This window comes from Nesoenas mayeri (genome assembly GCF_963082525.1).
Source record: "Nesoenas mayeri genome assembly, chromosome: 6".
Taxonomy (NCBI): domain Eukaryota; kingdom Metazoa; phylum Chordata; class Aves; order Columbiformes; family Columbidae; genus Nesoenas; species Nesoenas mayeri.
Window position 1 is genome coordinate 13,557,045 of NC_137545.1, and position 16,280 is coordinate 13,573,324.

The following is a 16,280-nucleotide window of genomic DNA, read 5'->3' on the forward strand; positions in this document are numbered from 1 at the left end:
CAAATGACTGTTACTGGAACCTTTGCTCATTTGCAACTTCCCAGTTGCTCCAGACTTGGCTGTGAAATGCAACTGAACCTTCCAAACCCTCAAACTTGCAGACCCAGCCTGAGAAATTCCAGATGTTTTCTGTTGGGGTGTGAAGTACTTCTGTTTCATATGCTGCTGGAAGTATGAGGAATTATGACTACTATGTGTTTTTCTGATGTTTGGTTTTCATTACATTTGAAGTCCATGAATTAGTGAACAGAGACAAGAGGATAATAAAAGTAAAAACTCCCAATACATGTAAAAAAGTTATTATTTTGATATCTGGTTTCAAAAAAGAGAAAATATTTCAGGGAAGGTGAAGGTGGCCTCTTTTTTTGTCTTTTATGAAAGAACCATTACCTCAGAGCTGGAAGAAATCTGTCCTTTCTGTGTCAGTTAGTACCAAAAAGTACTTTTGTGCCATGTGCTCTGAGGGACAGCAGTGTGTTTCGGTCCCTATAAGCCTTCCTTCCCAAGCTGCCCTGCTGCTCAGAAATAGCTGCTGAAGTATTCATCTGGATGTGTCAATGCATGTTTAAAAGTGCAAGTTGGCACTAGATTAGGAAATTTCTCCATTCTTCGGTCACCATTCTGTCTGATTTAATGCCAATGGGGAGAGAAAGGGATACAGAGGCAGAAAGACTCTGTAATAGTTATGGCACTGCTATGAGAAAGGAATAGTGATAAAATTCTCCAAAAAGTCCAGGATGTTTTTCTTAATTCTGGACAACAAGGATGCTATTGAGTCAGCAGCTGAAAAGCCAAGTTGCCCTGTTTTTTTGAGCTGGCACATTGTGACAAGCTCAGGTAAGAGCAGAAGAGCACAAACTCCACTCTCAGTTGCACTCATGGTCCCACAGGAAGAGGTAGGGTTGCGTGGACATGACCCGAGCCAGAGCCCCTCTCCCTGTGGCCGGAGACTTATGCCAGCTCCTCGGATCCTGCAGAGAACCCTAACGTGCTTGTCAGAGCCTTCAACAGCATCAATCAGACAAACACCCTGGACTTCAATGGCAGTGTTAAGCTGATAGATGCTTGCTGTGGACTTGGCCCCAACAGCTGGATTTTGAGCTCAGTTCAAGCCTTCAAAGAGAAGGGAGAATTTACATGTTGCTTCTCTTTCGTTTTTGGTGTGTGTTCCACAGTTTTTGCCCAGCTTTTGCAGAAAGAAAACAGAGCACCCATGAGTTGGTGTCTCAACCAGAAGCTACAACAGGCCTGGCCACAGGCCAGGGCAGACACACCTGTATCTGCAATGCTACAAGCCGGACAACAGCTGTGCTGAAGGGCAGAGGTGGCGAGAGATAAGGGCTGAGATGAAGAAGGGGTAATCCGTCAGCCACACTGGAGGGTCCTACCACTCCCATCACCTGCAATACAAACAGAGCACATCACCACAACTGACTACGTACAGTTTCATCCATGCCATATCCTCCAACATAAGTGAAATGGAGGCACCTTCCATCGAGCACTGAGTTGGGGTGGATCTAGGAGAACCAGCCCCCTCAGTGGTCCTTGTGGGAGCTGGAGCCAGTGAGGAGGAGTTCTAGCAGGGAAAGGGAGGGCAAAAGAGGGAACCAGCAAGGATGGGAGGAGTGCACAGGTAACCCGGTACATTTATAAATGTACCCAGTACCAGCCCTCAATGACCAGCACTGGACTAGTGGAACAGTTGAGTTGGAGGATATGTCATGTAACGACTGTAACAAATAAAAATATGTAATCAAAGCAAAAAGTCTGCATTGAAACTGGACATCTTTCCCCTTCTCTTGCTGATCTACTTGAAAAATAATGTCCTAAGTCTGACCCAAGACGGGTTTTGTACAATGTTCAGATTCCTCTCAAACACAGTCTATTCTTAGGAAGTCTAAGGCTGATTCATCTCACCTGACCCCAGATGTCTGAAGCAGAGTCCCCTGCATGTGACCTGGTTGTCTGGAGCTGCTTGGAATATCAGCAAAATAAAATAGCACTTCTAGGGGGGTGTTATTTGAACTGTTTTGGATGTGTCCCTCAGAAGTAATTCAATCACAGACCCACATATGCCTGTTTCTGTCCATGACTAGACACATCTAGATGACGGGAACAGGCAGAAGCTACCTGGCAGATGCCTAAGCTTAGGGGAGAGGAATGCACTGTTTTTTGTTTATTTTCCAAATTCATCCTGGGGAAAAGGGCGGCAACCAGTTTTCTGCCAGAAAACCGAAAGACAATTTAGAAGGGGAAGAAGCGGAGCCCTTTCTTTATATCACTAGGGATTATAATTTAGACATTTCCTTGCCTTCTTTGCTGATCTCTTTTTGGGTTTAGTGATGCAACTGGTCTACACATGATACAGCACGCAGTCAGGGCTGCTCCCACAGCTCACAGTGGCCCTAGTTCTGACAGCTAAAGGTAAAATACTCTTAACAGTAAGAGTACAACTCCTGGTAGCTGTCTCTAAGGGTCCCAGCCAGCTGAATGTAAGCATTATGACTGCACTTCAACACTGCAGAGCTTTCTGCTATTATTATTCTGCAATATTTTTAGAGCACTCTCTGAAGGTTAATGCAGGCCCTTTGGAGAGCTTGCTGGCCTGATTCACTCTACCATGCCTGCTTGCCAAACTGCAAATCCATTCTAAACTTGTATTTGAGCTAACTCTGTAGCAGCCTCCCCATGGAGCAAGCCTAAGCTGTCTGAGGGCCCAAATTTGCGGCACCTCCAAGTAGCTACCTCTGCTTGAACAAGGAAAAAGTCTTATGGACTCTGACAGGCGGGAGCTACCCTGCCCTTGCAGAGATGAGTGCTGAATGGACTTAAAGGATGGGAGCCTGGCAAAAACAGATATTGTCTTTTAGCTGATGATCACTGTTTTAAGCCCCTCAGGGCACTAGTGAACCCTGAGAGTTTTTTTGTAACTGCTGGAAAAAGTTACAACATTCACGTTCTAAGGAGACAATGTTATAAATCTCAATAACAATAAAAATGCTAGTGCAGCTTTTCCCCCTTTATTTGTATTTTTTCCACACGGAATGTAAGCATGCATTTTTGTCCAAATGGCTGGAGTTACACTGATACCAAATTGAGGGTTTGCTGCCAGTATAATAGCTGCAGGAACACTACAATCACTGAATGACCAGACAGGTTCCATCAGCATCACCTCTCTGTTGTAACACACTTAGGAGCATAAATCCTACTAAGAGTGGGATTTGAACATTGTACAGTGCAAACCTTTACTAGATCAAGCCAGGGACATTGCAAACAGTGGGGTGAATCCACCCATGTGAACGCTTCTAACTAGCCAACACCTGGTGGCCTCTGACAGAGCCATCAGGGTCCCTCCCCACTGGAGACGGTAGGTATCCCCAGTGCCACCCTCTCCCTGCCTCTCCCAGGTGTGTGCAGTCTCCACCACCCCACTCTCCAACTTGCAGCCCTCAACTCTCAGCTCAATCTGGCGAAGGCGGATCTTCAAAGTGGTGCGTGGGAAGCAATGGAAGTAAATCGCTTGACCACCGCTACCGGCCACTGCATCTCCCCATGCACCACTTCAAAAATGAACCTTGCTGTCTCTAGTGTCACTTGCAAAGTCCCCTTGCCAGGAGTAAGGGGGACAAGCATAATGATGGAAATAGGAATGGACTGTCATCTTCTGTCCAGAGAAGTCAACAGGAGGGGGAGGTTTAGCAAAGGTTCACGGGATTGCCGCTGGGCTACTCACCAGATTGACACAGACATTGATCAGAGACCTAAGGTGAGGCAGGAAGGATATGATTGGCTGCCTCTGAAGTGTCAAACAAACCCCTTCAATCAAATTGCTGGCAGGCTCCCACTCAACCTGGCGCCTGCAATACAACAGTAGGTGCCGTTAGCCGCCGGCCGCCTGCCCCCCGCCTCGCAAACACGGCGACCGACACACACTGACGCCCACAGAGGAAACAGTTCAGACAGCGACGACGTCCAAGATGAGCACAAAGTGCGCAGCTCAGGAAAAGCACAGAGCCACAGAGCACACCGGGCGTTTGAGAGAGATGAGAAACGTGGCGGAGGGGTCTGCTCCAGTGACACAAACTCCCTGACAACAGTAACGGCGGATGAGCTGTGCTCTGCACCCTGACACATCCTCTGGCAGCCAGCAGATGAAAGGCAGCCAGCAGACCACTGTCTTGGGTCTGCCTGTGTGGGGAAAGGTCTGCTGTGCCATGCTGCCAGCTGAGAGCCACCCCTACATCTCCGGTGGATGTGCTCGCTGAAAGGAGCAAACCCATCAGCTGTGAGTGCCCTCCATGAGGCACTGTGCAGCCCAGTCTGCTCTGCCAGTGTGAGTCCTCAACACAGCCTGTCCTAAATGTAAACTGGCCCAGCAGTGCAACCTTTACCTTCCCCATCCTGTGCAGGAGGGCTGATTCATTCTTTACCAGCGCCAAAGTCCTTCATTCCAGGATCCTTTCTTCCCTGACACTTTGCTTTTTTTCTGCAAAGCAGCTTTTAGAGCTTTGTGACAGAAGCTGAGTGGAGTCCTTCCTAATCATAAGCAGACACAGCACAGGTAACATCAAAATGCTTCACACCCTTCATCTCAGGGCCTGACTCTTTGGAGTAACTATAGTTCTTGAATTAACATCTGGCTTATGGGAACAGAAAGGCAAGGCTTGCATAACTTGTTAGCTCAAGACTAAACGATATCCTAATCAAGCTCCCCTACTGGGGAATCAAGTGTTCACTATGTAAGTTCTTTTACAGACCAACATACATTTACTCTTTCAGCATCCGCTGTTCCCAGATCTCCAGAACAGTAGTTTGTACTTGTTCTTACACATATACTACTCCCATTAGACAGTGTGTTTGGAGTGGGGTGCCCACAGGAGGCAGCATATAAGACTCTGATGTGAGTACCCCACTGGATGGCCCCTGGGGTTTGGCACCCAGCCCCATCTCTAAGAAACTTCTTGGCCCAGTGACACTTTAATATACTTGCTGTATTTGGTCCAGTGGCTTTGCTGTCTCTGTTCCTTTGTGTACGGAAGAGCAATTTCAGCCAGGCATAAGTACAGGCACAGACAGAGGGAATATGAAGAGAATTTTTACTTATGAGCATTCATTCAGCTTACACAAACAGGAAAGATCTTCAGGAACAGGAAGACCCCTAAGCTGCCTTTGAGGCAGAAGAAAGTATGAGCAAGAAAAGAAAGAATAAGCGAGAAGCAGGCAAGACATGGCAAAGAATCAAACCAGCAGGAAGGAGAAGCACAAAATTTCTGCCTCTAAATTCCCTACACGGGTAGGAGTTTCTTAATGCAAATTGTTAGCCAAAGGAAAGTGACAGACAGTGATGCCAGAAAGAAGAGATCACCTCCCTGTTATTTGCTCCATCTTAGTTGGGTACATACAATTCCCATTGGGACCTAAAGCTTTGTGTCTGTGTCCTAAGTTTTGATGTTCTCTAACATAATTTGGCCTCTCAGCTGAAACTGCCAACCAAGTGAGTGACTCCAGCAGTCGAGGACATATGCCCATGGCAGTGACTGACACCCATGACCCTTTTTACTTAAATCACTGGACAATCCAGAGGGCTGAGATTTTGTACTATCCAGACTGGATTTCTATCACTGCCTCTGAGGCAGGAATGCTTCATATTGAATATTTCTTGAAGTTGCCAAAGCCTGTACCACAATGATACTATGTGATGCACCAGGCTTTCACTAGCCTCTGACTAGACTTAATTGATGCAATTCTGTTCCCTTTACTAAGGAGCATTCAGAAGCTGCTGCATAGCTCCAAACTATTTTTAACTTCACAGAGAACATGACGGTGTTTTCCTGAGAAGGCATGCTAGAAATACTCTTGCTACAGTTTAACTTTCTGTTAAAAAATAAAATTAATCTCCTCGCCTCACAACTTAAATAAATAAAGAGGGTAGTGAGATGGTACAAATCTGAAGACTTGTTTTGGAGAAAGAAAAATGTGATTTCTGGAGGTTGTCTCTGTAGTTCTTAATAACTATGCATTTCTTTTTTTGCTACCAAAAGACACAACAAATATGTCAACATAAATGCACACTTACTGAAATAAAAAACATCTGTTCATTTTCTCATATGTCGTAAAGTTTCACATCAACATGACAGTTTTAATTAGATGACATACCCACACTTCAAGGCGCGAAACATCAGAAACGGACCCCAGAGTGGTTCCATTATACCTGCTCACCTCAAAGTAGGCATCTTGTGAATTTTATTGAACATACGGTCCAGTCTCTTTAAGATGAGGATAAGGGCAGGTCTCACCGCCTCAGCTGTCCAGTCAGTGATGGGCAGCATCTCCATGATGTAGCGCCGGAGACCTCGGCTTTCCATCGTTTGTGTGTCATAAGGTGCCAGTTTCAGCAGGGAATGTGCGATTTCTGCCAATCTAAAACCAGGGTTTGTTAGGAGCAAAATCAAATGCAACTTGCAATTCTCCACACATGCCAATGAATTAACAGATAAATCTTCAGTAGCCTAGTAAAAAGATGCAAAAGTCAAATGTGCTGATATTTAAACTCTTAGACCTGATACTACAGTTCCTGGTTTGTTAAAATTATTTTGCTGGAATCACTGTCTATATTTATGTACATGTGAATGATCTTAAGAATATTTTTACATTGATATTAAATGCACCAAAGGAACATGAGGAATCACAGTTTGTGTAGCTAAAAACAAAGTACCCAAGCTGTTACTAAGATGACAACATTGCAAACAGGCCTGACATCCCCTGTATGCCTGTATGTCAACTAATGAGTGATTTGGTTTGGTTTTGTGCTTGTTTTTCAGTGTCATCACTTTAAGAGGTCTCACTGTGCAATTTTCAGGTGCTAAATTTAAAAAATAATGTGCCATCCTGCAGGTTTACACAACATGTGCTTTGGATGATTACTCCTTGCAGCTTTGATTTGTTTCTCCCAACACTTCTACAGATTGTGTTGCTGCTGCTTCTTCTAACCTTCCCACATATTGCCTCGCCAGTGGCATTTTCTGTATTGACTGTGAAAAACCATGGCAACATTTAACTTAGATTTGCAGTTTGACAATGACCTACTGAAATACTTGAATACTTGTGCTAGACAAAGACAAGTAATAAAGCTATATCTCCTAATAAAAGGGACAGAAACCTGTGTACTTCCTGAAACATCAATAGACTTTGTAGGGGATGATTACAGTACAATCCTATTCATATTGTGGGGGCTTCTGAAATGCCTTCAACTAAAGGAATATATTTCTATTATCTTTAAAATCTACTTAGCAATATCAAGGGCAACAAGTTCCTCAGATTAACCAAAAGTGCTATGAAAGTGTTTCTTTATCCAGTATTTCTTCATTATTACTTTTTACCACTACCTTGTTCTACTATCTTTCTGTTTTCTTAAACACTCTGAAGTTTAAATTATCATACACTTATGCTTCTTTCTGGCAATACAATATCAGTGGCACATAATGGTATATGAAAACCTTCTTATGCATTATGAAGTGTGAGATCCATCTCATCCAACTTGAGATGTCAACCTCAATTAATCTTTCAGCTCCGTTCATGCAGAAATAAGCAACCAGGGAAATTCTTATCTTCCTGAAATACTGGGATAACCAGCTCACTGGATGTGCCTCTCCTTTTTCATTGGGTCCAAAAAGATCTTTATAACTTTGCAGACTAAACATTTAACTTTTAAATGGCTAGAATTGGGTGAGATGAATCCTGTCTGAAGCAACCAGCATATTATCTTGTTTTCTGAAGTCTCTGAAATGGCATCTGTCAGCCTCTAGACCACAGCTGTCACATCACATTCTGTTAAATCTGCTCTCTACTTAGAACTAGGGTTTTTTTTCCTACAGCGGTTAAATCCTGTCAGTCATTTCACTGATACTCATGAAATGAATTGATGTAAGAATCAAGATGATGTTCGCTTTTATTTAGGGCTAACTGTGACAAAGCAATTCAGGTTCCAACCCCAATAAAGCAGTTATTTCTAGCACTTTCCAGGAGACGTAAGAGAATCAGAGCACAATTCATTATCTTCTGCAGATCAGTCCCTTAGTTTTACTGCTGTAACCTTTGACCATGGAAGACATTATTTCTTTACGAAAATGCAGCATATGCCAGTTACTACTGTGTCCTGGCACTCTATTTCACAGAAATCTTCTCACAGTAAAGTATCTTTGCTGAAAATATACCACTGACACCTTCTGTATGTATGGATTGAAGTTTGTCAAACTTGTACTTTGAGAGAGTGATACGTTATACAATAGTTTAAGAACAATTAAAATCATCTACTCTGGAATATAAAAATGTATGAAAATTAAGTTCCCACACTACTGTTAAACTGCAAATACTTCCAGGTAGTAAACTAGAGCATCCTTGTGTTACATACAAATCTAAGACTGGGATAGTAAAAAGAAGCAAGCACCTTACTTTACAGCACTAAATAAAGTTCATTCAGGAGACACATGTTCCTCACTCCCATTGGATTAATTAAAAAACCCCAACATGTCTAACCAAGGACATAATCTGTCCTGAGAATCTCACCTTTGTTTCTAACATAAGATTAAAGTTCTTATCTCAGGCTTCTATTGCTAAAAGTCACAAAGTTTGTAATGCCGCTAAAGAGATGTACTGATTCCTGAGGCTTGTGTCCCTTGCAAAAAATGTACAGGTGGTACTGCAAAAGCAGCCACGGCCAGCAGGTTTTCAGTTTGCAGCCAAGCAAACATAAGAATGACATCTCTTGTTTAAAATTACCCTCTAAATTATTAAACATTTGCTAGAGGGGGGAACAGCAACAGTGCATTCATATGCAAACACACAACCCAAACAAAAAACACCTCCCAACTCCTAAAGGAATTCAGGTGATTTGTTAAACAAGACCTAAATTAATGTCAAACACAATTTTGTGCCCTATAGGGAGAGACTGAATCCAAAGATTTCTGCTTGTGACAGAATCTGCCAGGTAAGGGGCTTCGCCATTTTTTTCAGAGTATGCACGTAAAAGGTAAAAGAGCTTTTAGAGGGTTTTCCTTGGTCCAGGCGCAGCAGTAGAGCTGGTTCAGTGCAATGCTGGGATCTGTCACCCTTCATCTTCCTTTACAGGGTATTTCTGAGGAAAAAAGTATAGCACTCAAAGAGAGGAATAATTCACAGGCAGAATGGCCTCTTGGCGTTCAGGGAGCAATGTAAATCACTGTTAAGGTGTTCTGATCCACTTTTGAGGCCAGTCCCAAACACCTTAAGATATCTTTGCTATATTTCCTATTTAATACCCTACTGAGCACTATTTGTCCTAGGTCATAAAAAATGCCTCTTGGTATTTAGCTATTCTGTATTCAAAGAACGATCTTGAAGTATTTCTCTGTCTCATAAAAGAATTCAGATAGCTGTCTTGCTGTGACACCCTGACAAGGGATACACTAGGACCACCTCATATTAACCCAAATTTTCCTTCTGACAAGTGGCAGTCAGAACAGTGCTAACTGGCTCACTCAGAGAGTATCCGTGTTGTTTTAATTGAGACACATCTTACCATGAAACAATTCTAACGAGTTCATTTTTCCTGAGGGAATACCATGTGAGAAAGGGGTTTCCCCTGAAAATGAATGAAAAACTGACAACAGAATCAGGTCCATTCCCTCTTGTCCCAGTTTTTATTATCAGGACAAACTTCCCAGTAAGGCTCCTTTGTGTTTACTGTGAACAGCAAACACAGAGGAGGAAATCAGAGGTAAAGTGCTTAAAAATCCCTACCCTCAACTTCTTCTAGCTCAGCGCAGCATTAAAAGGTTTGCAGCGAACACCCAACCAGCAACCCGAACTCAGTGCTGCACCTTAACCAAAGATTTGTGCACCTGCTGGATCACACTCCAAGGTGGTGGTCCTGTAAATGCCTTCTGCCCCATCCTCCTCCATATCTCAGGCATTTCTGCAATACAGTGCAGTGGTTGCTCTGCTTTTCTTGCTTGTTAGCAGCTGGTTCTGACACACGGTGTCACAGGAGAGGATAAAGCTCGTATTCACAGAGCTAGGCAGCTTCCTCACCCCTTGCCTTGCAGAGGCTCTGCTCCTTATGGCAAATTATTCTGATGTATCAGATGGGCTTCCACGGAGGTATTTTATCCCCTAGAGATGGGGTCTGAATGAGACCGGAGGAGAGCACATGAAACCTTCCTTATACGCAAGCACATCGGGTACAATCTGAGGAACATCCGAAACAAGCTCTGCATGTTTCAGACAGCAACGTGCTACTACACCACCAAAAAGTGATTCCGTCTGCCCTTATAAAAATCAAGAGCTAAAAGAAAGGAATCCCCCTGAAATGACAAGTGAAAAATGCCTGTGGAATACCTCATGTGGGACTTCACATCCAGCAGCTCCAGAGAAGTCACTCGGGGCTCACCAGCCAGATTCTGCAGAATCTTCAGCCTTGGACCACAGTGCTTGTAAAACTCTGTGCAGATATTCAGCAATGACTCCCGTGGTCTCCTGAACTCCTCTCTGGCAATTCGTTCATCCAGCTCCTCTCGGGGAAGACCCTGGCCCTCCTCCAGTAAGTGAAGGTTCTCCCTGGAGAATGTGAAATGAGTAAAAGCGGGAAATGTTATATGCAGTGGAACAGCAAGGTTGGATTACAACCACCTATTTTATTTTATTTTATTTTATTTTATTTTATTTATTTTGCAACAGATGCTTTCTGCTGCAATTGAAAAGATAGATAGTTTCATCTGCAATTAAAAAATAAAAAGGAAATTATGATCTGCAAAGTCTTGTTAAAAATGTAAATAATTTCTACATGAACCACCCTTCATGACCCTCCCCTGAAGAAAGGCTGCTTGTCATTGCAACAGTGGGTGGGACTCAGTGTACACGGAAACTGCTGGGGAACAGTTCATCACATGTCAGGGAAGACTGGGTGAATATTTTACCATACCTGATAAAGTGCAGTTTGGCTCCCTGTTCTGGGTACCTGGAAAAACATAAACAACGCAGTTGTAAACAGCAACTTAGTAGTGCCTAAACTGTGCCTTTCTGAAAGAACTGCTGCAGCCCAGAGGTATACTCACCATGGGCAGGATGGTATCTTGTGTCACTGGAAAAATGGCTACACATCATTAGTGATCACATTGAATAGCCTTTACCTGCCAACTGGCAGCAAACAACAGGTTCCTATAGCTATTGCCCTTGTTATGAAAGGAAAAATTCAAGCTTAAGAACCACAGCCCTTTTCCAAGCAATTTCTCTAGCCGATTTTCACCCCAGCGCTTGGTCTGTTTCATGAAGCCAGAGCTCACCTCTGTGTGTTTTTTTGCTTTATTGTACTTTTTTCTTGCCAATTCTCATTGACAAAGCATTAACAAACCCTGCACCACTTGGCCAACATGTCCAAGGCTGGAACAGTGAGCATTCTACCATCATGAGACTCCTGCTGTTGCTAGCAGATGTCTGTTGCAATGATAACACGACAGAAGAAATAAAGGCAGGAAACCTGGAGCAGTGCAAAAATATTTTGGATTGGAGACTAAATGTTTGATAATCAGAAATATCTGGAAATGTAAACCAAGCTGTCTGAGTCACACAGCATCAGGAGTCTCTGGATTGCCTGTCAGCAGATGCGTATTAACTGCTCTCCAAAATCAGCAGACAAATAATAAAGCACTTCTTTCCATTACACCTTATTTTCCTTACACTGGGCAATCTTGCAATGGAAGTAAATGGCATAAATACACTTCAGACTTGAGCGTGAAGGGGTTTATCTGCTTCTCAAATCTGGGATTGAAAGTCAAAGTTGTGTTTCATCCATGCCTGAATCGATCTTAAAGAATAACAGACTGATGCAGGAGTTTCCAACCAAGATGTGTACAATATGCATCTATAAATAGGCATAATAGCCCCTTGATGATCCATGCAGAGAGTGATTTCTATCTTCCTTCAGTACAAAAGAAGACAGGGAATAACTTGGAAAGTGTGTCTTGCCAGAAGGGTGTTGGTGCTTTACAGTCCTACACAGTATTGTACTAGACCATTGGCTGTGCGCAGACTTGCTATCGGGTGTTACAGACAAAAGAGAAACCTAGAGGAAACACTCTGCTCTGGAAGAGCAGCTACTCCAGCTTGTGCTAGGGGAGAATTCCCTTTCCAGGTCAGCACAAACATTCAGATTTTAAGCAGTAAGGCATAACCTGGCTGGGAGAAGGCAGGGCTGCCCAGAAGAGTAACCAGTACTGCAAAGAACACCTTCTTAATCCCAGATGCCTGTGGGTGGATTTTGTAATGAGATTTCTTAAGTCTTTGCTCTGTGACTGACTAAATTGTCCAGTGGCCTTGTCTAATTTGCAGCAACGTTAACTAGTATGGTCAATATGGCTAAGGTGCAGTATTACCATCTGCTGGTGCCATTTCCTTCCTTATTTCCCTCTTCTTTGTGAAGGGTTTTTTTTGGTGTGTTTTTGTCTGTTTGTTTTGTTTTGTTTTAAGAAGGACAAAAATATTCCCAGCCATTCTTCACTTTCAAATTCTCTGCCATGCACTCCTTTGCTATCTATAACTGAAAATATATCAAAAAAATCCCTCCAGACCAATGTGGATATAAAGGTGATAGACTGTAGGAAAAGTTAAAGGAAACTGGAAAGGGAAGAAAACTAGAGGAGATGCCAGTTTCTGCAAGTCTCAACTGACATGCAGTTGGAGCTCATACTGTTGTTCAGTCTTTCAGAACAAGGCCAGAAGGATCTGACCTTTCTGCTGGCCAGGTGTGCTCTGCCCAGTGGTCACTTTGACAGTGGACTCAGAAGGAAACAAAGCAGAGGACTGATGGACATAGCTACTTTGTCAGTATGCTGCTAGAGTGTGAAAAGAAAAACAGAGAAAAAAAGACATTTAAGACGGGTATCTTCCATTTTGATATTCTTGGTCTTCTACTTAGTCACATGATTTCACAAGACTAGAAATTCTAGTCTTGGGGATTTTGGTTATTGTCAGAAATGCAGCCCTGGGCTATGTGCTCTTTTTATTTGACTATTTTCAATCACAGAACTCAGAGCACTTCCTCAGCTCTCTAAGCACCCTGAGCAATGAGATGTTACCTTACTCGAAAATTTAAAAAAAAACAACAAAACAACAACTCTTCAGAAAAATAAGAAAGAAAGAAAAGCCCACCAGTGACTTACCTGGTGTTAACACCTGCTGACATGGTGTGGTTTGCTGCTGTGGTCCCTTTATGGCCTTGGTCACATCGACTCATCTGTGGGGCTGTCATAGGTCTGGCAAAGAGAAGGTAAATAGCACACTAAAGACTAAATCTAACAATTGCACTGAAATTCTGCTTGAGATCTGGTGAGATTTGGCACTAATTTTACCATGTCTAGAACTCAACCATTATTCAAGCTTCGCTGCATATCGTGATGACCTTCTGTGCATTCCCCCTCCTCACACTGATAACCAAACGCAGGCTCAGACCTTTGAGCCATGCGATTACCTGGTGAGAACTTCTACACTGTACAAGAGGGCCTGCAAAGAGGTGGCAAGAGCAGCCATAGCAGCGATCTCCTCACGAGCTGCTGTCGCAGTCTCCGCTTGAGAGGTTTGTCGTTTCAGTTTCTGCAAGTAACAGGGAACCAGTGCTTCCAGGACCATCAGCATCTGGAGGCTGGAAAAATAACCAATATTGGGTCTGTTTTATTTTGTCAGTCCTGAAACTCACGTCAGATGCAGGCTTAAGTTTCTATCTGAAGACCCCTGGATCTCTCACTAGCCTTATGATTTTATTGCTTCTCACTAGATAAGCAGTCCTGGGCCGAAGAAACTCTTGGATCAGGGACATCAGAAAGAAAATTAGCTGATACGTGAAACAATTATAATAAAAACAACCCAGAATTCTGGGTATCATCCCTTTGCAGACATTCGTTTTCCTTTCCAAAGGCTTCTTTCTTCCATGGTTCCCTCTTGGAAACTAACCTTTTTGCTTTGGCAGTTTACTCTCCTCCCTCTGTATCCTCCTGTTCTTTCCAGCTGCCTGTTTCTCCCCCTCCAGTTTCCTCTGCCAACAGAAACCTGCAGGACACAGGGTGATCCCCACTTGGAAATACAGCTTACGTTCTGCTGCTCAGGCTGCCATCCAGCTTAGTGCTGCAGCCGGCAGGATTTGGAGCTGGTGCCCCAGGAGTGGTATCAACAGGCAGAGGCTTGGCCTCATATAGAAGCCCCATGCTTGCGATGCATTTCTGTATCCTCTGCCTCCATTTGCCAGCCCTGCTTTTCCAAGCCATATGCAGCTTTTGTGCCTTTTCTGAGTCTGCGCGAAGCAAGAAAACAGATTAGCACCTTCTGAATGATTCAGGAGCATAGGCCACCACTGTCACACACAGCTTGATGGCTTCACTGATCGAAAAGGTCAAGTCTTCATTCCCATAGCAGAAGTCTGAGGGAGTAAAGCAATATGAGAAGACTGTCACACAAACATACTGAATATGAATGGAGCTAGCATAGTCTTCCCTTCCACCTCTTCAGTTGCCCAATAGGCCCTTGATTTTTGACAAAAATATATGTATATAAAGGAAACATATGCTGCACTCCCACCTGCATCCTGCTGTCCAAGAACTCAATAGGTGAGAAGCAGTTCTCAGTAGGTCAAATCACTGCTGTAAGGTCTACAGCTGCTACTGGAATCCCGCTTCAAACATCACCCGTCACTAGCAAAATCTTAATCTCATACACAACAAGGACATATGTCAACTTAATGACAATTTTTATGCTCGCTTCACTTTTCCCTAGTTGTTTCCACCTCACTAAAAATGATGCTGTTACACCCTTGATGGCAGAAGATAGTTTTACTTCTAAAACATCAAGCCACTTCTGTACTGGTAGACACATGGGTGCCAGCACAAAAGTGAGTCTGTTTTGCTAGTGATTTGAGAAAAAGTTTTCAAAAACATTTAAGTCTCATACTACAAATATTACTTTGGGGATAATTAGTGCCAGGTGCCAGGAAACTGAAGTATCCAAAGAATAATATTTGTAATACAACTATAGTCCCATTTTCAGAAGGGACTTTTTTATACAGAAGCCTAAGTTAAAGTTAAGGTCTCAAAGCATGTAAATCACTTTGAACAATGAAACTTGGAAGTCAGATGTTTTAGACAATTCTGATCTCCATATGGAAAACACCTGGCACAAAACATACTAATCTACAGTTGCATCATCAACAGACACTTGGAAATTTTCGGAGAGGCCTTTGAATAATCCTCCACAGAAAACTCAAAGATTTTATAGAAATGTTTACTACAATCCACAGAGAGGAAGAAGTATCTTCAGTTTCTGTACCATTTTATATTATAACTTGTGATATAATTGTGCAGCATTATAAAATCCCAGTACGCAACAAAGCTTGAACTCTTAGGGCTGGACAGGATTCATAGTTCATCAAAATCAGTATTATTTAATGGAAGCACAAGTTTGGAAAAGAAGTTGAAGATCCATATAAAAATCAGCAAAAATTACTTCCCCTGCAAATCACAAAGCAGCCAAATTCTTAAATGCTGCACTCCATGGATAACTATCAAGAGACATACTGTCCTGGATGCATCACTCAGCTGTATATATTCTGCTTTATGATAAATCAACATCCCCCCTGAACTCAGCACTGTTGAATATCTGAATGGCATCCATAATTTACGAGTCATAGTCTGCCCATGAGAGCGGATGCTTTTGTTTCCTGCCCACATGGAGCAGAGGAGACACTGATCTTATCAGCACAACACAGTTTATTAGGCATCTTTATTCTTCACCCACACATGATAAAATTCAAAATGCCAGGGGCTAGTCTCAGACTAGCAGGCTCAATGCAGGAAACTAGCTTTGGAATAAAATAAATGGCGGTGATAAAGCCAACTTTAAAAACCTCATGAGGCATAAGAAACAGATATGACTGCATTCTGGGAGAAGAAAAGGGCCCTGAACAAATTGTGCTGCATCAAATGCATGTTGAATCAACAAACAACAAACTAGAATTATTGAATAAAGGCTGCTTTGCTTTTACCTAATGACTTGAGAGGCTTTTCTGCTTTCACCAGCTCCAAGATGTCCAAAATATCTGGAGTATCTCCTTCTAAAGACTGCAACAGGTCAAACAGGCACTGAGCTGACACGCCTTTGCTGGTTCCATTGTTTGTAACATCCTGTTTCAACAACAGACATTTGTGGTTGATTTTCTGAGGGCCTATGTGCATCCCAGGAATCTTTATCTGGAGGTGTGGGCA

At 42.9% G+C, this 16,280-nt stretch overlaps 1 protein-coding gene across 3 annotated transcripts in view; it reads right to left on the bottom strand.

Moving 5' to 3' along the window:
- The window catches only part of UNC80 (unc-80 homolog, NALCN channel complex subunit), a gene marked incomplete at both ends in the record, with an annotated part of 127,149 nt that overhangs the window by 18,810 nt on the left and 92,059 nt on the right, over window positions 1–16,280 (bottom strand). For all 3 annotated transcript variants that reach the window (XM_080346916.1, XM_080346914.1, XM_080346915.1), the window contains 9 exons: window positions 1,275–1,400; window positions 3,734–3,857; window positions 6,220–6,420; window positions 10,375–10,593; window positions 10,958–10,993; window positions 13,194–13,286; window positions 13,502–13,672; window positions 14,347–14,443; window positions 16,061–16,199. In XM_080346916.1, coding sequence (XP_080203042.1) covers window positions 1,275–1,400; window positions 3,734–3,857; window positions 6,220–6,420; window positions 10,375–10,593; window positions 10,958–10,993; window positions 13,194–13,286; window positions 13,502–13,672; window positions 14,347–14,443; window positions 16,061–16,199 — 1,206 coding nt within the window. The remainder of the gene's footprint in view (window positions 1–1,274; window positions 1,401–3,733; window positions 3,858–6,219; window positions 6,421–10,374; window positions 10,594–10,957; window positions 10,994–13,193; window positions 13,287–13,501; window positions 13,673–14,346; window positions 14,444–16,060; window positions 16,200–16,280) is intronic.